General features: G+C 43.1%; 1 protein-coding gene across 11 annotated transcripts in view; it reads left to right on the forward strand.

Annotated features, from left to right (window-relative positions):
* The window catches only part of LOC140602551 (BEN domain-containing protein 5), a 1,370,322-nt gene that overhangs the window by 1,039,514 nt on the left and 306,346 nt on the right, over nucleotides 1-24,462 (forward strand). For all 11 annotated transcript variants that reach the window (XM_072772197.1, XM_072772199.1, XM_072772202.1 and 8 more), the window contains one exon: nucleotides 17,116-17,155. In XM_072772197.1, the coding sequence (XP_072628298.1) occupies nucleotides 17,116-17,155 (40 nt within the window). The remainder of the gene's footprint in view (nucleotides 1-17,115; nucleotides 17,156-24,462) is intronic.

Consider the following 24,462-nt stretch of genomic DNA (forward strand, 5'->3'; position numbering starts at 1 on the left):
CTCCTGTTGCCTTGTTTAAACAGGCAGGGGCAGGCAGTCATGGCACTGTCCCACTGCCCTGCTGAAGCTGGAGAGAGTGCAGCTGGTTGCAGCACTGCCATGCTGCCTGGCTGGGGCGGGCCAATGAATACTTCTGGCATTCTCCGGCTCCCTAGCAAAAGCCAGGGGGCATGGGTTTTGTGACACTCACCTGCTCCCTGACTAGGGCTGGCAAGCACAAGTGGTTGCAACATTTTCCCATTCCCAGCCTACAGCCAGCAAGAATACAGACAAGCCACCATCCCACTTCTTTCCTGAAGCCCGTGGGCACACACAGCCCAGCCCTTTTCCCATTGTCTTTCTGAAGCCAGCAAAGATGCCCTGCCCCCAGCACTCTCGAGCCGCCTATCTAAAGCCAGTAGGTGCACACGGTCCACAGAGGGGATATCCCTTGGTCGCCTGGCCCAGGTGGCCAAGGGGGCTGGCCTTTCTGAGCCCCAAGAGAATGTAACCCTCAAAAAGACAGTTCTTGGCGGGCTACCACCCCCAGAGCACTGCACAGGCAGTAGACTGAAAAGCAACATCGGTCTTCCTATGAAAAAGGCCTGTTTACTTGGCTTGGAGCTTCAGGGTAGCCTTTAGGCTTCCCACACATCTAGGGGCTAAAGAGGCACTCCTGGGGAAGGTAAGCAGGGAGATACCATCCTTGTGCACCGGGTTGGCCTTGCTTCAACTTGAGAGGACCTTTCAGAAAAGAGATTATACACTCATCTAGAGCCCCAATTTTTCTAACTATGACCCAGAGAACACCTCCTGATCTCCTGGTCTCGAGACCAGTAGAGATTACGGTTGGGAGCCCCCAGGGCTATATAGACAGTTGATCCTTGAACAAATGTGGGTTTGACCTTGTGGGTCCACCTATAACCAGAGTTTTCTGTATAAATGCAGTGCAATACTATAAATGTATTTTCTCCTTTGTATGATTTCTTAACATCTTTTCTCTAGCTCACTTTATTGTGAGAATACAGTATATGATACATATAACATACAAAATGTGTGTTAACCATCTCTTTACATTATCAGAAGGCCTTGGTCACCAGTAGGCTATTAGTAGTTAAGTTTTTAGAGAATCAAACGTTATACATGGATTTTCAACTGTACGGGGAGGCTGGCGCCCCTAACACTCATGTTTAAAGCTGATGTAGCTATACTCATATCAGACAAAAAAGACTTTAAAGCAAAGATTGTAATAAAAAACAAAGAGGGGCACTACCTAATGATAAAAGAGGTCATTCTAGCAAGAAGATATAGCATTTATAAATATATATATATATGCATTCAGCATAGGAGTATAAAAAATATAAGGCAAATATTAACAGACTTAAAGGGAGAAAATGATAGCAATACAACTATAAAGGGGATTTTTAAAAGATTTTATTTATTTATTCATGAGAGACACAGAGAGAGGCAGAGACGCAAGTGGAGGGAGAAGCAGGCTCCATGCAGGGAGCCCGACATGCGACTCAATCCCAGGTCTCCAGGATCACGCCCTGGGCAGAAGGCGGCGCTAAAGCACTGAGCCACCCGGGCTGCCCAATGGTAGGGGATTTTAACAACCCACTTATACCCGTAGATAGGTTATCCAGGCAGAAAATCACTAAGGAAACATCATCCTTAAAGAATACAGTACATTAAATGGACTTAATAGATACATACAGATATTCCATTTAAAGGCAGCAGAATACACATTCTTCTCAAGTGCACATGAAACATTTTTCAGGATAGATCACATGTTAGTCCTCAAAACAGTTCTCAGTAAAATTATATTAAGCTTCTTTTCTAAACAGTATGAAACTAGAAATAATTACAAGAAGCAAACTGGAAAAAACTACATTGAGATTGAATAACAGTTTACTGAACATCTGGGAGAATCTAAAGTACCTAGGGACAAATAAAAACAGAAATACAATATACCAAAATCTGTGGGATGCAGCAAAAGTGGGTCTAAGAGGGAAATTCATAGCAATACCAGCCTATCTCAGGACAAGAGAAATCTCAAACAATTTAATTTTACACCTAAGGAACTAGAAAAACAAGAAGAAACAATGCCCAAAGTTAGTAGAAGGAAGCAAATAATAAAGATCAGGATGAAATTAAATGAAATAGAGACTAAAAAGACAAAAGAAAAGATCAGTGAAATTAAGAGCTGCTTCTCTGAAAAGGTAAACAAAATTGACAAGCCATTAGCTAGACTCACCAAGAAAAAAGAAGCAGGGCTCAAAGAGATAAAATAAAAAATGAAAGAGAACTTACAGCTGATACCATAGAAATACAAAGGATCATAGGAAGCTACTCTGAACAGTTATATACCAACAAATTGGACAACCTAGAAGAAATGAGTAAATTCCTAGAAACTTACAATCTCCTAAGGCTTTTATTTATTGGGAGGTTTTGGAGTACTGACTCAGTTTCATTACTAGTGATAAGTCTATTCAGATGTTCTATTTCTTTCTGAAATATAGTGGAATACTGCTCAGCCATAATAAAGAGTGAAGTCTTGCCATTTGTAAGAACATGGACGGATTTTGAGGGTATCATGCAAGTAAAATAAGTTAGAGAAAGACAAATAATAAGTAACATTATGTTTGGAATCAAAGAAACAAGACAGAACAAAACCCAGACTCACACAGAGAACAGATGGGTGGTTGCCAGAGAGGAGGGCCTGGGTGAGGGGTGAGGTACAAAATAGGTAAAAGGGATAAAGAACTACAAAATTTCAGTTATAAAATAAGTCTTGGGGATATAATGTATAGCATGTGGAATATATCCAATAATACTGTGTTTAACTTTTTTTTAAAGATTTTATTTATTTATTCATAGACACAGAGAGAGAGAGAGAGAGAGAGAGAGAGAGAGAGGCCGAGACACAGGAGGAGGGAGAAGCAGGCTCCATGCAGGGAGCCCAAATGGGACTCGATCCCCAGTCTCCAGGATCACGCCCCGGGTCGCAGGCAGTGCTAAACTGCTGCGCCACTGGGGCTGCCCCCATGTTAACTTTTTATGGGGACAAACGATAATTAGACTTACCGTGGTGATCATTTCACCATGTACACAAATGTCAAATCTCTGTTGTACACTGGAAACTAACAGAATATGGTATGTCGATTATACCCTCGGTAAAAAAAAAAAAAAAAAAAAAAAAGAGAGTAGAGAAAGTAGCAAAATCATATTTATGGCATGTATGGCATATTTGTTTTCTGTATGTAAGTATTACCCTTGGAGTACAAGCACAGCAACGTAGACAGGGACAGGAAACAGCATGGAAAACATGGGAACAGTTGTTGAGACATTTTGGTTTTCATGTGTATTTTTCTCTTTATTTTGATATCATTAATATTATTTAATAATACTATGTACTGTGTAAAGAGTACTTTTAAGGACACGGGCTTTATAGTCAGAAGCTCAGCTTGAATCTTAGCTCCGTCATGTACTAGCCATGAGGGTAGGGAACTTAACCTTTTTTGAGTGTCAGTTTCCTCATCTCTAAAATGAGGGTTAAAAACCAGCATTATGAGAGTTCTGGGAGGAAAAAGGAGTAAACAGTAAAGAAGGCAATTGTTACATAGATGTTCAGTTATGTTTTTTTATGTCTTAAGTTTTCTCTAGAAAGGATTTACAAAGATATACACAGGGGTACACACACATCAGAAAATTTGAAATAAATTAAAAATAGGTTAGGAAGACTTAATAAGGGAAAATAAGAGCAGTTTAATAAATGTTAATTCCCATCACTTCCCCACTTCCTGTCTATTCAAGGTGTAATGGGATTTAAGAATATTCTGTCTCCATTGTTTAGAAAGCAGAGATGAATGAGGCTTGTTTTTCAAAAGCAAAAGAAAAGGAAAAATGAGAAAGAAACATCTCCCCACACCTCTCTACTCCTAAACACAAGACAACACACACACACACACACACACACACACACAGGCACAGCCTCTCATCAGACTTCAAGATGTGTCTGTGGAGTTCCAAGAAAATAACATTTTGGTCTTTTTTTATGGTGAACACATTTGCTTTCCCCACGTAACAAAAGGTATCATTTTGCTTTTAATTATGGGTTGTTATTATGCATTGCTTTTATTTGGCAAAGATGTTTGTTTCAGGAAAATTAATTTAGACAGTTCCATTTTTCAAATAACAATACCTTCTGTCCCAGGCTTACAAAGAACAATTAGATCTGGATTCTTTCCCCACAATCAAGCTGGCAATTTCTTGTGGAAAGTCGTGGTCAATCAGCATGGAATGGAGCTTCCACGAGAGCCAGTCAAATGCAGAAAATAGACTTTTATGGCCTGGCACTTTTACTTCCTGCAGTATATATAACTCTGACATCGTGCAGAGGCATTACTCTGGCTGGGCAGGAACACAGATTAATGTTGCCTCACTTTCAGTGCCAGAGTTTTATTCTGAATGTCATGATATTTTTCACAGGAACTCCACAGTTTCATGCAATTCAGCAAACATGACTGAGGGCCCCGCTCTGTGCCAAGTACGGTGGTAGGAGCTGGAGATACTGATCTGAATCACACAGCATCCTTGCCGCAAGAGCTCCCGGCCGGATGACTCACAGATAATTGCAACCCACAGGGATAACATCTACGGCCAAAGGTAGCACAAGGTGCTGAGGAGCCTTGAAGAGACACCTAACCCAGCCTGGGAGAGGAGAAGGAGGTGATGCTACAAGAGAACAGCCCTAAATAGAGAAGGAGGGGAGGAGAGGCTTGGCAGGCAAGGATTCTTGGAATTAAAAATAAAAGTCTTACCAGACCATGTTCCATGTATACGGAGGTTATGGGTCAAGCACTAGGCTAGCTGCTTTACTAGTTGGGGGGGTGGGTTGCTAAACCCATTTCAAAGTATTTTACTGGCTTGCCTGTGGTCATTTAGCCAGTGTGTGGTAGAGACAGATTCGGAGAAGGCAAATGATCAGCCCATCCAGCAAGTAAGTGGCAAAGCTGCATCCAGGACACCTGGCCCCTGGCTTCCAGGTGTTTCTGACCTATTGCTTGATTGGGTCCTCACCATAGTTCTGTGCAGAGCTACTGTGAACTCCTTTGCACACTGGCTAAATCTCAGGAAGAATGGGAACAAAAGGATTTTGTTGAGCACTTACTTGAGTGCAATAAAATCTTTTTAGAAGTCAGATCCTCCAAGCTCATCTGCGTAAGTAGGGGAGAGTGACCTTGATACTCTCAAAAATTGGAAACTTTAATATTTTATTGAGTCCTATATTTCATCTTAAAAAAGGTGTGGATTTTATATTATATCCCATAATATAATGTTTGTTGTATTATAAAAATTCTGAATGAAATGATGTTTTGGGTTAAAGACTCTTCTTATCCCCGTTTTAGACACATGAAATAAGAGGTTGTGTAGTTTGTTGAAGGGCCATCCCACTCATGAGTATCTGAGCTGGAGTTTGTAGCCATTGTCTGTCCTTTGCTGTCATCCATGACACAGACCTACAGCTTCTTGTTCTGGCCCCAGGGCTCACCACCACCACATGTCACCTATGCTGTGCCGCCGAGGCCCTGTTCAAAAAGTATCATAGGGATCCAAATATAGCTCTGCTGATATTTCACTGCACGACCTGGCCAAACCCTTCACCCTATATCTAAGGACCCTAAGGAAAGATTTCCCTCAGACCTCGGGTCAGGAAGGGTGGATTCTATAATTCAACCCCCAATTATGTATTCGGGTTTTTAATTATTTTTTGTTGTTTTGCTTTTCCCTTAGGACATTGGGTATTTTGTAACTAGGTTTTCCACGATACTGATACTGAGGTTGCTAAAAAGATGAGGGCCAAATTCATACCCCACCCCTAGCAAGTGAACACAGTTATCTTAGGATGTGAGTTGTGAGTTATGACCTCATGCCTAGCACCAGCTGATTTCTCCTGGCCTTGTGGTTCTTTTCCTCCATGTCTTTCGTTACATGGTTTTTATTTTGTGGCATTCTTTTATTGTAAGCCTCTCCAAATTCTTCTTTGGAGTGAGTGTTATATACTAAATTTCATACCAAATATGAAAATAAACAAACAGTTGATGTTTCCAGGAGATACCCAGTAGTCTTAAGAACTATTTATTGCTCAAGCGGGCGTCATGGCCAATCCAGACTCCTTTCCTATCTTTCCTTAAAAGTTGACCCCACTTTCCCAGTGAAAAGTAAAATAGCTTTTATACTTTCAGGGCCATTTCAGTTACCACCACTTGAACGAGGTCCTCTTGATAACTCCTCAGTTAAAGCCAGTTCAAGCAAGTAAACAACATGACACTGGAACTCAAAATAAATTTCTAACAAAATCCTCTCCTGCCCCATTCCCTTGCTTTCCTTAAATTTTTTCTAGGCATCTGTGCTTTTCTAGGCACTGAGATATAGACACAGATCCCCCTTTTTTTCCCCTCACTCCACTGAAGGAGGTGTGCAAGCAAATAGTACAGAACAATATGAACCAGGTGACCTCAAGCTAGCTGCTCCCTTTCCCTCCAAGGACTCAACATACTTTGCTTTGACAGAAGGTAGTTTTCCTAAGTGATTTCCAAAGCTCCTTGCTCTTGACACCCCAGAGGCTGTGTTATGGGATGGCCACTCTCATGCTGCATCCTGGTGACCTTAAGGATGAAGAGTAATACAGTTTTAAAGTATAAGCTGAGGGCATATTTTTTAAACTTTGAAGTTTGATCCTGTAAAAGAAGGTTGTGAGTTGCTCCAAACCTATAAAGAAGGAGCATTTCCAATCATGTAACTTGCTCTGGTAGTAATATAAAATGGTACATCTGCAACAGAATTCTTGAAGCCCTATCAGAAGGCAGATACAGGGAAAATACAGAGGTATGAAAAATATGCAGCTCCTGACCTGGGAGGAGAAGACAGGGGATAAGAGATGGAGAGAGGAGAGGTGGAGGTAGGGAGGGAGAAAAAGACCAGTATGTAAACACCTAATTATAATGTGAGAGACTATTAAATCAATACCTGGGTGCTGTGAGGTCCATGGGCGCACTGAACTGTTGGGGGGGGGGGCGGGGAGCATCTGTCATTTATGTATACATCCTCTCCAGCTCTGAGCTGCACCATCACTTTATTTTTTTAAGATTTTATTTATTTATTCATGAGAGACACACAGAGAGGCAGAGACACGGGCAGAGGGAGAAGCAGGCTCCCTGTGGGGACCCTGATGCAGGACTCGATCCCAGGACCCCAAGATCACGACCTGAGCCGAAGGCAAACGCTCAACCCTGAGCCACCCAGGTGCCCCTGCACCATCACTTTAGATTCCATGTCTGTTGTTGCAGGGCCCCCCCACCCCCCCCCCCCCCCACACACACACACGGCCTCATATCGCTGGAGCAGAGGGTAGGGGAGCAACAATCTGTCCTGGCAAGGAATCTTCTGAGTCACGACTGGAACAGCCTTCCTCTTGCTATTTTTTGATGCACAGGTCTTTCCTCCAGAGCTGGGGAGGTTAAGTCCTTTAACACAAGCCCCACCTCTAACTGTTTGGGGTTTTAAGAATGAGACATGTGTCATTTCTCTCCGGCAGGAATGAGGGTTTCAGCTGTTTATCCAACTCTCCTTAAAAACCTGACCTACCCTTCCTCATGTAATCTTTTTTTTTTTTTAAGATTCTATTTATTTATTCATGAGAGACACAGAGAGGGGCAGAGACACAGGCAGAGGGAGAAGCAGGCTCCATGCAGCGAGCCCGATGTGAGATTCGATCCCAGGACCCCGGGATCACACCCCGGGCTGATGGCAGACCCTCAACCGCTGAGCCATCAAGGTGCCCCCTGTATGTAATCTTTGAACACACATTTAACCACAGTCCACTCTGCCAGGGATGCTAAACCCTGTCCTTTCTGTCACGGAATCTAGACTGCAATCAGCATGACAGCAATCAAATATAAACACAGGTAGATGGGGGTGCCCGGCTGGCTCAATCGGTGGGGCATGCAACTCTTGATCTCAGGGCTGTGGGTTTAAGCCCCACACTGGGTGTAGAGTTTACTTTAAAAAACAAAAAAATTGGGGATCCCTGGGTGGCTCAGCGGTTTAGCACCTGCCTTCAGCCCAGGGCCTGATCCTGGAGACTCAGGATCGAGTCCCACGTCCGGCTCCCTGCATGGAGCCTGCTTCTCCCTCTGCCTGTGTCTCTATCTCTCTCTCTTTTTCTCTGTGTCTCTTATGAATAAATAAATCAAATCTTTAAAGAAAAAAAAAAGTCTTTGAAAGAAGCACACAGGTGAATGTAGAATTCCACGCTATGAACACAGTGAAGGAAAAGGACAAAGGGTCCCTCACTCGTCAGTGTGGCCTTGCCACTCCCCGCGTGCCGGGCTGTTCCCATTGTGCAGTTGTGCAGCATCCCCCACCACAGCTCACACTGCCCCTCGGCCTACAAACCTGGGAGTCAGCCAAGATGCTCCCCTCATTTCTCACCATGACGGCTCTCCCAACTAACCAAGCATAGGCTTCAGGGGTCAACAGTATCAGTTTGAATCTACTCTTCCACTTAGCAGCTGGGAGCTCGGGCAGGTAATCTAACCTCTCTGCCCTCAGCTTCTTCATTTGTAAAAAGGGGTAACAGTGGCTGCTTCAGAAGGTGGCGAGCCCTGGCCCGTAGCAAGTGCTCAGTGAACAGCAGGGGCTGCAGCCCTTGCTGCTAGTCATCCCACTTCCAAATGGCTTTGCAGCTTCTGTGCTTCTCTCCATTTCCACTTGCCCTGCCTTGTAGAGACTGCTAGAGGCTGAACGAAAATGCTCCTTTAAGCTGCCCCGGGGATGAAAGCCACTTGCATGCCTGACTTTTCCAAGAACAGGAAGCTCCGAGCAGAAAACACTCAGCAAAATATATTGAAGGGATCTCACACGTGCAGCCCCAGCTTTTGTCTGCCACCCCAGTCTGCTTCCTGCGGAATTAACCCCTCGTCGGGGATTCTCTTTCTGCCTTGAGTGAGGCTCACTCTGTCCCCGAGGAAAAGGCTAATGCACTTTTTATTATCCTGATGGGAGTAGGTGCCCAAAGGGAGGCTGAGCCTCAGCCACTGCTCAGGTTCCCCTAGAAGGTGATGGGTTTGGGGATGCCTGGGGTGTATCCGGGCGGCAGCCTGTGAGCCGGGTAAGGCTGGAGGGGTACTTGGAACCCTGGTCATATTACCTTTTCTTGTTTTTCTTTGGAGCACTTACTATAATTGAGGTTAATTCATGTTATATGATTATTTGCTTCATATGTCTGTCTTTTCCATTTCGCTATTAGCGATCTCTGAAAACAGAGGCTCTCTCTCTCTTGTCCTATCCTCAGGAACATGGCTGGCACAGAGTAGATGCTCAATTGATGTTTGTTGAATTAACCAACAAATAAATAAGTGAAGGGTCAAAGAGTGAGTGCACAGTGCTTTCTGGGAAAGCCACGGTGCATGGCAGTTGTTTAGCATGAGGAGCAGCGGAAAGAGGGCCCTGTCGAGGGAAGGAGGTGGGCTGGGGAGCAGGGAAGGTGACAGTACAGTCAGGCAAGTAGAAGGCGGGCACCCCACGTCAGAGCCGTGTGGGCATGAGCTCAGGGCCTCGAGATGGTGCTTCCCAAGTCTTCATAATCCCGGCTCTGTATCCCTGCCCCCACCAGGTGAGAGCCAGTCCTCTAGATATGACCCTGACCCACATGATTAGGCCCACCTTTGTTGTCTGGAGTTTGGTTCTGAACATAATGGGTAACCTTTTGTTTGTTTTCCAACTATAAGTTTATATTAAAATATGAAAACTACTTTTTCAAATAGCACATAAAGCCTATGGAGATTTTTCACACCTTCCTTGAATGTCAAGCTAAGAAATCTACTCTTTATCAGAAATACAATGTGAATCATTAAATTATTCTGAGAAAGGAGAAATTTAATTTTAGAATGATCAATCCTACAGCCAGTGAGGATGCCAGACTGAAATAAGAAAGATCAGAAGCAGCGAGTTTAGAGAGAGGCCAAAGGCATAGGAAATACTCTTCTGGGCACAGGCTGTGCCGGGGGTAGGGCTGGGACGGGGCGTGAGAGCCCTAGATGCCTTGAAAAGGCATCCATGGGGCAGCCTGGGTGGCTCAGCAGTTTAAGCGCCTGCCTTCAGCCCAGGGCGTCATCCTGGAGTCCCAGGATCGAGTCCCACGTTGGGTTCCCTGCATGGAGCCTGCTTCTCCCTCTGCCTCTCTCTCTCTCTCTCTCTCTCTCTCACTGTCTCTCTCTCAGTCTGTCTATCATGAATAACTAAATAAAATCTTAAAAAAAAAAAAAAAGGCATCCATGGAGATGTGGCTCCATGGAGAGGGGAGCAACTGAACAAGAAAGCAGGATTACAGGCAAAGGAGGGCCCAAGCCCTGGTTCCAGATGTGTGCCTGTGCCCCTGTGCCCCTTGGTTCTGGATGGTGTTGATCTGCAGGTCTACTCCAGGATGGCCGGCCTCCGGCTTGACGGGAGAATGCACAGGGATCCTGGTGCTCTTATTTAAATCATCTCCAGTCTATGCCACGAAAGACTGACTTTTCCCCAAATAGCTATTCTGCATGAAACACAGAAAGCAAAACAGAACACATAATCAGCGACTATTCTCTTCTACCACGCAGAACCCCACACATCAAACCAGCCCCTGAGCTCCCAGAACACCACGTCCCTTTCTCATTCTGAGAAGTAATTGCAGTGCAGTTCGTGACCAAAATGAAAAGTCCATTTTTAACCATAGCCTCATAATTATCCATCTAGATGAAGAAGGCCAAAGTCTCTGTGGTCCAATCCCTGGGTCCCCAAGGCAGAAACAGGATTCTGAGAAAAATTTGGGGGCCAGTGTGTGTATGTCTACTGGGAAAGAGGGGAACAAAACTAAAGACCTCTTCTGATGATTCAGTTGGGCCCTGTTTAGTTGTCATTCTGGTAACAGGTGAGCAGCAGATCTTTATGGAGCATCATCTGTTGGTCAGACACTGGGCTACCCGCAGGGAACAGGGAGCTTAAGGTAGAGAGGAGAGGAGTAGATGGGCCAGGGAAATGCAATGTGATGGTGCTCGGGCGGGGAAGGTCAGGGGCATAAGGACAAGATCCAGCCAGCCTTCGCAGATCTAGACAGACTTTACAGAAGGGTGGCATGCTAGTCAAGAGCTGGGTAACAAGTAGAAATTAGCCAGGCAAAGAAGGTTGGATGCAGGATTATTGTTCCAAGAAGAGGGGATTGTGCAAAGGCCTAGAGGGGAGAGCGCAGCAAATTTGGGGAACTAGAAGTGGTTCATCATGGCCGGAGCTCAGAGCCTGAGAGAACAGGAGCTAGCAGGCAGGAACCAGATCATGGACATTGTCCAGTAACAGCTCAAAGGTTACACTTTTTCCAGTAGGAACCCTGACAAGTTTTGAGATGTGCATTCTAGAAAGTTCACTCCAGGTGCAGCTGCAATGTGGACGAAAGGAAGAGACAAGACTTGAACTAGGGAAGCCAGTTAAGATGCTGTTGTAAAAAACTAAGTGCCATATGGTGAGAAGGCCAGAGTCTTACCCTGAGGGAGGGCAGAGCCGGAGCTGGGATTCATGATTCCTGGCTTTCGGCCAGGGTGCTTGCTCCCCTCTCTGCCTGGTGTCTCCCCTCCCCTCCAGCCCATGTTCAGAGGGATTCTTTCTCTTTTTCTCAGCTTCCCCTTCCTGTTAGTCTCCTGCAAGTTGGTCTACACTCTTTTTATGGATGAGGTACCTAACTGCCAGCCAGCCTAAGTAGCATGCCTAGGACAACACTGCTCAGCGATGACAAAATCAGGATTCACACTCTTGTCTCATGTTGAGTTTGACTCTTTCTACAGAATACTCTCTGAAACTGCTGTGAGAGGGGCTTCAGATATGAAAAAGGAAGACCTTCCTGGTTGGATATTGCCTGGAAGAGTCTTCCCCGTATTCAGGGGCCTTTGTCTGCATCACGAGGCTGCAGTTGCTGGGCTTTTCAAACTGCCTCCTTGCAAAACAAATTACCAAGTAGTATTCTACTGATTATCTTGTTGATTAATGCCACCTTCCCTGAAAAAGGGGCTAGAAACAAAACCACAATTTTAAGAGCAAACATATCCATTATGACAAGAAATATATGTGATTTTCATTCTCATACTTCAGAACAAAGACTCAGCCTGAGACAAAAAAATATAAAATTGCACGAGATTAAAAAGTACTTCATTCATTATATATAAATAGGATCTCGTTAAATTAAACACAAGCAAGAAAGATGACAAGAAAGTACACCAAAATGCTAACTGTGGCTCTCTCTCAGTGGTGGTATTTTGTTAATTTTTACTTTCTCAGTTTTCTGGGAATTTGGAAAATTATTAAAAATAAGCATGTGTTGTTTTCATAATTACAAAATTTTTAAAGATGGATTGTTGAACTTGAGAAAGCAGTAGGTTTCATTGAGAATAATTGAACCCATAAAAATCCAAAATTCCTGGGTAAGGTTTCTAACTGACCCATTTTTCAGTATTTTCACCCTTGGGGCAGTTATCTGTGACTGGAATTGGAGTGACACCGCATTAACGAAAGAGCTTCCCCTGACTGCGTGGGGGAGTCAGGATAACTCCCGGAGCAGGTGTGTTGGCCAAGATTTCCTCAAGCATCCGCTCTAGGTACCTGGCTACCCTGGCTGGAACCCAACTCGGAGAATGTTCCTGTTGCCCTGGGAACCCCCCAACGCCCAGGGTCTTTATGCAGTTGTGACTCGGTGCTTACCGTGTGGTGGTCAAGCACAGAAATGGGTGTCTCTGGATGTCTGTCGGGCAGCACCTTTACCAGGGAAGGCTGCGTGCAGGGCCCATGCACAGCCAAGTGTCTCCGTCAACTCGTGCCTGGCCTGCCTGGCGTACCCCCACTTCAGGAGGCCCCGAGATATGTGCGGGAATTCCTTCACCTGAGAAGGAACGTTCTCCCCAAACGCCCCTTAATCCCAGGCGTGTGCACACAGGTACACACAGGCACTCGCCACTGCTGGCACACCCATGTAGCCCGCGCCTATCCCGCCGCCCAGGCAGGTGGGTCATGTCTCCTCTCCACAGGACAGGCCCCCATCGCTCTCTGTCAGCAGCTGACTCCGATCTGGTCGCTGTTCACCCCAGCGCACCCCACTGTCTCCATAGCTGCTTGTACATTACATGCAAGTCATGCGCCCTAATCTTATAAACGTCGCACCGTTTTCGTTGACGGTCCCAAATGATGACAGAGGCCGACTACTGAGTGATGAAAAAATTCTCCTGCGCTCCGTCCCTTTTATTTTTGAAGGACTTTGACAGAATAATTTGGATATTCCAATTGCTTAGGGAAACTCATTGCACAGTGATTCTTGCAAGAATCTTTATTTTTGCTTTTTCATTCTCACCTACACACGGAAAAGGCAGATCTTGCAGTCCTGCCTTAAGAGCTGCAGTCTAAACAATAGCCTACACGGCCGTGCTTAGGCCACTAGGTGGTGCACACACATGTCTGTGCACTGGAGGTTCGGTGGGCCTGTCACCCGGTTAGACTGACTTCCCCCCACGGGAGGGGTACCGAGCAGGAGCTGCTGGAGTCCGAGAGACACAGTGATCCTGTGGGTGGGGGGGAAAGAAGGAGGGTCTCCTATGGGAGGTGGACAGCAGTACTGCTGGCTGTGGAGAGGACAGGAACAAAATCATAAAGGCAAGAAAGCCTAAAGACGTGGTGGAGGGAGGCCTCTATAGCGGAAGGGGCTTGGTGCTTTCCATGCTGACTGATTCCTGCCTAACGGGGCCGCAGCAGAGGGAGTGACACAACAGTTGAATCATTTGAACCAGATGACCTCAAACATTCCTTCCAGACCTTTGTGCTGGCGCTGGAAACGGATGAAATGCCAGTCTTATCCCTGGGTAAGGACCTCAAGAGAGAAGCAGAAGAAACAGTTAAAACAGGGTGTGATACAAAAGGTTGGCTTTGCAAGATGCATCAGAAGAACAAAGCGTGAACTGTTCAAAGGACAGAACAGAAGGAGGTTAGGTTTGGAAGTCGGTGTGCAGAGAAGACATCGTGGGCGTCTCGAGCAGTGAGGGACGGGGGGCAACTCCAAGAAGGCAGAAGATGACGAAAGATTAGGCAGAGAGAACAGCATGAGCAAAGGCATGGGGTGGGAGGGTTAAAAGGATGATGTGGATCTCAGGAATGCTTCATTGAATTTAGCAAATGCTTCCTGAGGGCTACCGTATGCCATGGACTGAATAATACACCGTCCAGGCCCTTGAGATGCTTTCCAACCGTGTGGAAGACACGCATCCCCTGAAAATTGCAATGTGAGAGGAGAGCCGAAAATGTGGTCCCTTCTGCATTCGGACTCTGTCCTTTGAGCCCCCGCGTGGTCTACAGGGATTCTCAGGGATCGCTGTGTACCAGAAGAGGGAGCCCACGCGCACGTACCTGGTTGCATTGGACTCCCTATCCCTAAAGGTATTTCACGCCCTCATTTTGTGGGTGTGAAGTTTGAGGCCAGAGACATACAGTAAGTTGTCCACACTCCACAGAGAAGCCAAGACACCAGCCCATGTCTGTCTGCCTCCTGTCAGGTTTTCTTCTCTCTTTTTTTTTTTTTTCTCCACTGGAGTCTGGACACAGAGTCACCATTTAGAGATAGCACTTAATTAGGACATAGACTTTTTTCACATAAATAAACTTCTTTCACCAACCAGTCATCACAAAGTCAGGCTCATGGAACAATAGAGAGACACGCTGTATTCTTTCCTCATGCATGAGAGAAGCGCCGAGTCACACAAGTTGGCCTTGGCAAAGGCAGCTTGAGCCAGTCATGCTACTGGCCTGGTTCTGTGTTTGGGAGGGAAGGCGGTCTGGCTCCAGCATTCCTTCTAGCTTGTGGGTGGGGGTGTTTCTTTTCAGAGTGAGGATGTGTGTTCACAATGTAGGTCAGTGACATATTGGAGTTGCATTGTTTGCTTGAAAATGTCAACTGGAATGAGTTAGGAACTGGCAGGAAAACACTGATGTTGACTGAGAAGTCTGAAGGGATACAGATCTGCTTTTAGGCTCATGAGAAGTCATTGAAGTAAGGGGTAGAGAAAATCTTAAAAAGGTTTTGACCGGCACAGATCAGAGTTAGAGGAGAAAGAATACATGAGGGCAAGGAGATTTGAGACCAGGTCTTATGAGGAAAGGACATAGGAACTGGGCATATTTAGCCTGGAGAGAAGACACAGATGTGCAGATGCCCAAACTTTTGTTGTGGGCTGAGGCAACTAGAAACAGTGATGATGTCATGGGGAAGCTGCTTTTAACCCCGCTCAAAGGAGTGCTAACCAACTGATAAGAAATAGGGAGTTTCTCGTCAAGAAAAGGGATGAAAAAAGCAGTTCATACAACTTGGTGGGGTCATTGCAGAGGGGATTCCTATCCTGATAGCAGGTCAAACTCAATGACCTTTGAGCTCCAATTATCCATAATTATTTTTTCTTTAAGATTTTTATTTTAGACAGAGTGAGTGTGCACATGTGAGTGGGGGCGGGGAAGGAGAGGGAGAGAGAATCTCGGGCAGACTCCCTGCTGAGCATGGAACCCAACACGCGGTTCCATCCCAGGACCCTGAGATCATGACCTGAGCCGAAATCAAGAGTCAGGCCCTTAACTGACTGAACCACCCAGGTACCCCCCAAGTGTCCATAATTCTATGAAAAAGGAAGAAATAGCTTATATAAACCAAGGGCTACATGGACGATAGTGATACCAACACCACCAACACAATACTGAAGATCTTTTTACTGAGCCTCTGTTAAGTATCAGACACCATCATAATGATTTATGCATATCGTTATATTTTCGACTTTCAAGCCACCATCAGAACTGACTGAGTTCTAATCCTGGCCCTGCCATTTAATGAAGATGTGGTCTCAGGCAGATAATTTTCCTCTCTGAACCTCATGCAATACCAACCCCGCCCTATTGCCAAAAGTATGAAAAGAAATGATACATTAAAGCCCCTGGTACCCTGCCTGGCCTATAGTTGTTACTTAAAAAGTGTTTCTGCCTTCACATTTCTGTTTAAGCAGGATTTCAGGAAACTGTTGTCCATTCTTGGAGAGAGGCAGGATAGAGCAGAAAATGCAGATAAGATGAAATATGGCAAAGAATCCATTAGAAGAAACATCAGATAATCAGAAACTCCTACAGTGTGTAGCCTAGAGCAGTGATTCTCAAAGTGGAGTTTGCTTGGTCCCCTCTTGAGAAAAAAAAAAATACGGATTTCCAGAACTGCTTATGGAAAATCAAGTGTAGAAAAGAGAAAGAAGTCCTCTGAGGCTTAAGAAATCCTGACTTAAATCTCTAAGAGAATTGCTCACTGCCCCACCCCTAGCCTCCAATACCCACTTCTCCGTCTTCATGGTTCCCATAACATCCAGTTCAGGACAGAGCCTCCCTGTAGGTATGCTGTGATGTGGGGCAAGCCCACTGAGATATTGATCTCCTCAGCCCTTGGATCAGCAAGTGCTAGAGGCCTTCAAGCATAAGCAGCCTCATCCATATGGCCCAGTGTGCCAGACAGATATTTGCTGTGATTGTTGTATGGTACAAGGAGATAAGGATTCAATTAGAGAAGGAATGGTTTGATCATCAGTAATTAAAATTGTCATAGCATTGCTGAGTAAATTAAAAAAATAAACCCGCCCAGGAGTACCTTGGTTAGAAAGGAATATAAGGAGGGTGGCAGTGACATGAGGACCCAAGGCAAAGAGGATTGCCAGGATATGAGACACTTAACCAGCGCAGCCAGTGTGAGCAAAGGCCACGGGTACAGAGGAATGAGCCCATGGCCTTTTCCTTAGTAAAGGTTTGACTGGAAGACCTCTAAGACCTCTCACTTCTGAACATCTCGGGTTGAACAAAAAAGCCATCCATTCCCTTTGTCTCTGGGTGCAGTGCCTCCGTGCAGAATTGTGAGTGAGCACCATATTCTCCACCTTATACTCTGCTCTGTGTGTCGGAACATCTCTTTTGCATTTTCCCCCTTGAGCTGCTAAACACAGTTTGGCTCTGGCTCAATTCAGTGATCTCACACTATGTTTTCTTTTGCAGCAACAGCGGCAGCTTGACCTCCTGACAATAACCAGCCCCGGTGAGTAGGTGCAGCCGTGCTGCTTTGGCTTTTTCCCTTGTTTCCCAGAGTGATGCCTGGTGGCCTTACCAAATGTAATTCCTGCCCTCCTCCTTTGAGTCCCTGGATGAACAGCTGAACTCTTGGTGCCATGAATAACCCTTCTCCCTCCATCCTCTGCCCCATGGGCAGTTGTTTTGTTCCCTCCCTCCCAGCTCTGTGCTACGTCCTCTTGACTCTGCAGATGACAGGGATGATACTGTGGTGTTGCTGCATATTCCAGGGGCAAGTTCTCCCCAGATCACTCAGTGAACTCAATTGTCAAAGAAGTGTCCTGGTCTCATGAGAAATAAGTTTTGGAATAATGGGGAACAGGGAAACTGCCTGGCAGGGGGCATGGGATGGAGGAAGGATGGCTCATGAGGAGGGACTTGTCTGGGAAAGTGACCAGGTTTGGCCTTTTGTGCTGAGGGTCAGAACATCTCTTGTCTCACACTTGAGGGGAAGGTCAAGTTCCCCAACAAAGCTGTGGCCATGCGATTAAAAGGTCCTTTCTTCCTCCTAAGCCTGGCATCTAGCCTCTAAGCCTGGTTGAGTAGTTTAGTGTTGCCAGAGACGTATTTTATTTTGGTTTGAGAACTTGAGGCAAAACCAGCCAACAAGAGATGCTATTTTGTCTTAGGAGCCAAGAGATGATGATGCTAGCAGGGAAGTGAGCATTCAAGAATGGGTGTGGTGGGTCATCTTCGTCCATTCAAAATATTTAACAGCCCTGGTGACGCCCTGCTGTGCTAGGCATTAGCACTTTGGTTCCTGGACTATGGGAAGATGGCATCCTGGGAGAGGGGCAAGTGTGACAGTGTGGTCACATGGAATGGTCGAGGGCTCTAGGAGTGGCTAATTACTGATAAAATATGGAAGCCATTTCAGTATTTTGGCATCTAATATGGCTGTACCACGTTATCTCTGCCTTTTACCAAGCTTGCCATGCTGTATCTGGGTGTCAGGTGGCTCACTTACAAAGAGGTTGAGAAATTGCCCTCTGTAGGTACTTTCTTAGCACAAACACTAGTTATCTGGTCTCAGTCACTGAGGTATGAAACAGTGACTACAAATGTAAGTTGGATCTACCCAGTTCAGTGACCTTACTGTGTTTCCACCTGATAGAGCTTGGTGAACTTGAGACTTTAGGAGAACAGAGATGAAGTGGTTTGAAAAATGTTTAATCGGTTCTATAGATGAGCTATGTTTAACATATGTGTGATTAACATATGTAGAAATTCCAGGTCATGGGCTAACATAACTAGAATGGCCCACTGGTGTGACCTACCAGTCCCTCCCCACTAAGGTGTTGGTGAAGGACTTTCTTCGTCCTGTCCTGTTTGGTTTCTGCCCTCTATAATGGTGTACTCCACATACACTACCTAGATTGCCTGCTTCCACATTCCAGTCTCGTTTGATCACATCCTGATATGATGCTGGTGTATGAATTGGAGGGAGTTCTCCATATGTCTTCGGACCCTGTTTGGCTGTTCTTTTGTACTAGCTCTTTCTGTTCCTAATTGCTGCTGCACAAATTCAAGCAGAGTAATTGTGACTCTGAGTGTACTCCTTTTGGAGAGCTGTGGAACCGTAAAATGCTAAGCGCTGCCAGAGTTTGGAATGGTTTGTAATTTTACCTACTTTTAGATATGAAAAAAAATAATATCTCTTGGGTCAAAGCTTCTCAGAAGGTGTGTTGTGGCACACTGGTGTACTGCAAGGTGGCTGCCTTTGTGTGATATTGTGAGATGCGCTCTTGTGTACTATTGATCTACTTATCTCTCAGGGACCCAGGTAGGACCTGGGCAGCTGGAGTACCCAAGGTGATAGCCTCACTCCAGTGTGCCAGACAGATATCCATTTGTGCCATGATATGGAAAGGTGAAGAAGCACCATTAGACCGTGTATTATCCGGACAACTCTATTCCATGTCAAAATCACATTCCTTTATTGTTATTGACTGCCGCTCACTTTTAAAGTCCTCCCTATTCCCTGTTTTCAGAAGTTGCAGCAGCTGTCAGGGGGCTCACACCCTCTCTGGGACTGCCGGTGGGAGGTCCTAGCTTGTCTGTGCTCCTCACCAGACCACCCTCAACATAGAGCTGCAGTCTGATGGTGCCACTCCTCATAGACTAGAGCTTTCAGAAACATTCGTTGGGAATTTGGAAGCCTTAATAATCTGTATTATCTTCTTTTCTTATTTTGTTTGTGGGGAATAATTTGGAATATACAGAAAAGAGAAGAAGTAATATGTACAGCCTTTTATTGCCTCCTCCCCACCAAACACCTTGGCTTTATCATACCAACACTGAGCCGTCTATGCCAGAGAGCCCCTATTTAAATTTATATAGTTGAGACTTTTCTATACTCTCACCTGATTGCAACTTTCTCTCTTCACCCTATGAATAACCACTATAATAAATGAGTTTTTTCAATACCTCCATATACAAAAATAAAACCGGTATAACTGGTATTCTTTTACAAATTCCTCTAAGTGATGTCAAACTGTAATGGCATTCCATGACTTTTCTCCTACTCATTATTATATTGTAGAGATTGATTCAGGTAGATATATGTACCTCGAGTTCATTCATTTTAACTGCTATATTAGTATTCCACATATGATTATATCACAATTTATCCATCTTAATTTACTCTATTTCTGGGTTTTTTTTGTAATTGTAAGAAATGCTAATAAGAGCATTTTTGTGCATGTATCCTTATGTAAAAGTGTGAGAATTTCTCTAGGACATATAGTTAGGAGATGAATTATTGATTATGTGCATCCTCAAATTTACTACATAATGGCCGATTGTTTTCTAAGGTAGTTGAGCAAATATATACTTCTAGCGGCAAAGTATAAGGGTTTCTGCTTCTTTGAATGCTCAGTACTTAAAGTTCTCAGACTTACAAAATTTTACCTATTATTATGATAAACATGAAGTGATATCCCATTATTTTTATAATATTTGTTTCCCTGGCTACCAATAAGGTTGAGTATCTTTTCATATGTTTATTGACCACTTTGCTTTCTTCTTTGGGGAATTGACTTTTTGTATCCTTTTTCCATTTTCCATTGGGTTGTCATTTCTTTTTATTGATTTATAGTTCTTTATTATTCTGAATATCAATGCTTTGTCATTTATATGCATTGAAAATATCTTCTTTCAGACTATGTCTTGTGTGTGTGTGTTTAAAATTAATAATGTACTTTTACATGGAAGATTAAGAAACTTTAATGGGGTTAAATTAATCAATCTCTTGCTTTACGAGCTTTGCTTTTATGACTTATTTAAGAAATCTTTCTCTACCTGGATATCATTTTCTTCTGTATTTACTGCTAAGAATTGTCAAGTTTTGTGTCATACTTGGGTCTTTATCTCATTTAGCACTGATCTTTGTGCATAATATGACTTAAGGATTTAATTTTTTTGTTTACATATGGATAACCCATTGTCTCAGCACCATACAACTAGTACATCCTTTCTCCCACTTATTGGCAATTACATGTCTGTCATACAGCAATTTTCCTATATACGGAATCTGTTTCTGATCTCTCTGTATTATTCCATTGGTCTGTCATACTTATTCTGCATTAACTCCATGCTGTCTTTATAATAAATCTTAATTTTAGTATTATCTTTATAATTACTAAGGAGACATCCTTTTCCCTTTCCCTTTCGTGGTAATCATTTGGAAACACTGTTACTTGTTTTTTTAAAAAATAAAATCTAATAATCCGTGTATTGTAACAGGTGAATTTATAATCTATTGTATTTATGATAATAAATATAAATATATTTGGATGAATACCTACCACCATATTTGTGCTGTCTACCATTCATTTCCTTTTTTCCCCCCTTGTCCTACCTTTTTGGTATTATGTTTTATATATTACCTGCTTTCTCCCTGCCCCATCTACAGATTTGGATGCTGTTTATTTTGTTTCTAACCTAAACTGGTTACCCTTTGAATATACATTTGATGATTTATTTTCATATAAAATCTGCAGCCTTTGACAAAAATTAGCCTTTGTAATATGCAGAATAAAAGATGGACTGCTGAAGTACCTAGCTGGCTCAGTCAGTAGAGCATGTGACTCGTGGTGTCAGGGTTCTGAGTTGGAGCCCCATGTTGGGGGGAGAGATTACTCAAATAAATAAACTGAAAGAAAATGATACATTATTGTTGAATGGTGCTGAGACAATGGGTTACTCATATGCAAACATATTTTAACCCTTATTGAAATCTGCCCTGCCACCACCTAGTTATTATTATTTAAAGTTAAACTTAGAAGTTAAACTTTTGCAAAAAAGAAAAACAATATTTAGTAATAGCAATGAGCTAATTTACTTCTCCTATGCAGCTTATGGAGTTCTGTGTTCCCCTGCTTTTTATCCCGAGATTTCCTGTGTGACCTTATTAAAGTAAATCCTTTAATAGCTGTTTCGTGAGAGTCCATAGGCAATCCTCTTAATCTCTATATGTCTCTATTTTGACTTCTCTTTGGAATAATAGTTTGGCTAGGTATAAATTTTACTTTGAGAAAGACTTCCCTGTGTACCATGAAGATTTTTAAAAATTTTCCGACATACATAGTTGCTGATGAGAAGTCTTCCATTATTTGTTTTTTTATAATTTATCTTTTTTTGATAGGATACAAGATTGCTTTTTAATCTTAATGTTCTGGTTTTTTCACTTTGATGTATATATGTGTAAATTTATTTCTATTTACCCTGTTTGGTACTCTGAGTATACTTCTACCTGAAAATCTATGCCACTCTTTAATTCTGAGAAGTCATTGGCAAACTTTCTCCTCCAATACTGCTTTTCCCTTATTCTTCAGACTCTCTTCTTCAAGAATTTCCATTAGATGACTGTTGGATTCTCTCAAGTGGCCTTCCATGGCTGTTAACTGATTTTTCATAATTTTTTTATCATTTTTTCTTATTGCACTGATTCTGAGATCCCTACAAGTAACTTGCATTTATAAATTCATTTTTTGACCATGTCTAGTCTAGACTTCTTTCCCTGTCTTTTTCAATATTTCAATGACTACATATTTTTAATTTCCAAGATTTCTAATTTTGTTCATATCCACCTGTTCTTGTTTTATTTCTGCCTATTCTGTTTCATAATTTCTTATTCTGTTTTAATGCCTTCATTTGTTTCTCTGAACATCCTCAATATGCTTATTTTAAAATCTCTGCCTGTTCTATAAAATAAGTTTCATCTGGAGAGAATTCAAGTTATAATTGTTAATTTTGTTTAGTATCATTTTTAGCATTTGATTTCTTCATGCATTTTGAAATTTTAATTTGTAGGATCACTTTGAGGAGGAAGTTTTCTGGTTTTCGCTGTCTTCATCACCGACCCCCTGCCCTGCAAACCCCTACTGTGCTCACATCTCCCTGTGTGGTGTTTTTTCTTGTTAACTTTACCCACATCTCAGTATTGGACCTGGTAAATAATGGGGATATATTGCATGAAGTGACAAAAAGTCATCAGAAGAGGCCGCATTGCTTCTGTTTTCTGTGTCTGTATTCCTCACCTCTCTAGGCCTACAATGCACAGGGCTATCTGCCAGAAACTGTGCAGCAGCCTTCATTTTTTTTTCCTATGCTCATTTCAGGATATGAGAGCCCCACCCTAGGACTCTAAGCAGAAGATCTTATTTCTGATCCTCATCTCCCAGAGTACTTTCAGTCTCTGTTATCCCATAGGAGGCAAACTTTAGCTGTTACTTCCTGCTTCTATGTTCAGATCTCAGCAAACAAGTAGGCTTGAGACAACTTACCTTTCACATTTCTGTACATTTCAGCTTTGGGGGAATATATCTCTTACAACAGAGCCCATATATTTTTTTTCATTTATTTTTTTCATATGTTATTCAATATTACTATTTGATGGAAATGAATAGACTTATTGAAGCATTAACTTATTTAGCCATTTTTTAAAAGACTTTATTTATTTATTTGTTAATGAGAGACACAGAGAGATAGAGAGACAGAGACACAGGCAGAGGAAGAAGCAGGCTCCCTGCGGGGAGCCCCATGTGACACTAGATCCCAGGACCCCAGGATCACAACCTGGGCTTGAAGGCAGACACTCTACCACTGAGCCATCCAGCCGTCCCTTCTTTAGCCATTTTACCCAAAATCTAACTATGGTTTATTCCTTACTTTTTGGTAAGTTTATTCTACAGCCTTTTCAATAAAAGGGAGACAGTATGAAGATTTATTTTTCTCCTATTCAAGTAAAACCCCTAACTACCAGACTGAGAACAGAGGCTGTTATTTTTGCACATGTATATACAAATACATATGTAATTTAAAAGATAAAATTCAAATGATACTGTGTAAACTGTTTTATTTGAATGTAGTATGAACATTTCTCAATGTTATTAAGTATTCCTAAGAAGGAATTTCTTATAGTTGAGAGCATTCTATTATAATTCTACTGTTGTATATCCAATTATACCCAATTATTTAATTATAAATAACAACACAGTGAACATTCTTGTATGCATCTTTTATTATTTCTGTAGGAAAAATATCTAGAATGAGAATTACTGAGGAAAGGTGTACATAGTTTACTAGTCATGACAGGCTACATTACACTGAAGTAACAGTAACATCAAAATTACAGAAGCTTAAAAAACAAAAGCTTATTTCTCAGTTTTAGTATATGTCCCTCATGGATTAGAGTCAGCTCTGCTTTACATCATCTTTAGTACCCAGACCCAAGCATTCTCTGTTTGGAACATAGCTGGGTATCTTAATTTGGGTTCCCTAAAAAGAAAGCTTTGACATAAAGATTTCAGTGCAAGACATTTAGTTAGGAGATAATCCCAGAGACCTTGGTAGGAAAGGAAGAAGTAATACTGGAAAAAGAAGAAAGCCCAGAAAGATTCATTATCAAGCAAGGTACCCCTAAAGGCAACTGGAACATCATCAAACTGGGGAACCCTGGAAGTCAGTGTGGAAAATGAGCCTCAGAGTTTTCCCTCCAAGAGACAAAGATGTGAGAGTGAGAATGGGTGTGTCAATTCCCTGACACTTCCAGTCTGCTCAAAGTATGGATGTAGCATGTTCCAGTGGCCAAAGAAAGCTCTCAGGATAGAGTTTCAGGTGTTGGCAATTGGAAATTATTCAACATGTGCACACAGAAGTGCCAGAAGAATATGTGAGGTTGCAGCACCTGCTGTATGGGTCATCATGGCAGACGGAAAGGGAGGGATGTGAGCCATGTACTTACTCTTAAAAAATTTTGGAGGGGGTCACTTC

This window comes from Canis lupus, chromosome 13, assembly GCF_048164855.1.
Source record: "Canis lupus baileyi chromosome 13, mCanLup2.hap1, whole genome shotgun sequence".
NCBI lineage: Eukaryota > Metazoa > Chordata > Mammalia > Carnivora > Canidae > Canis > Canis lupus.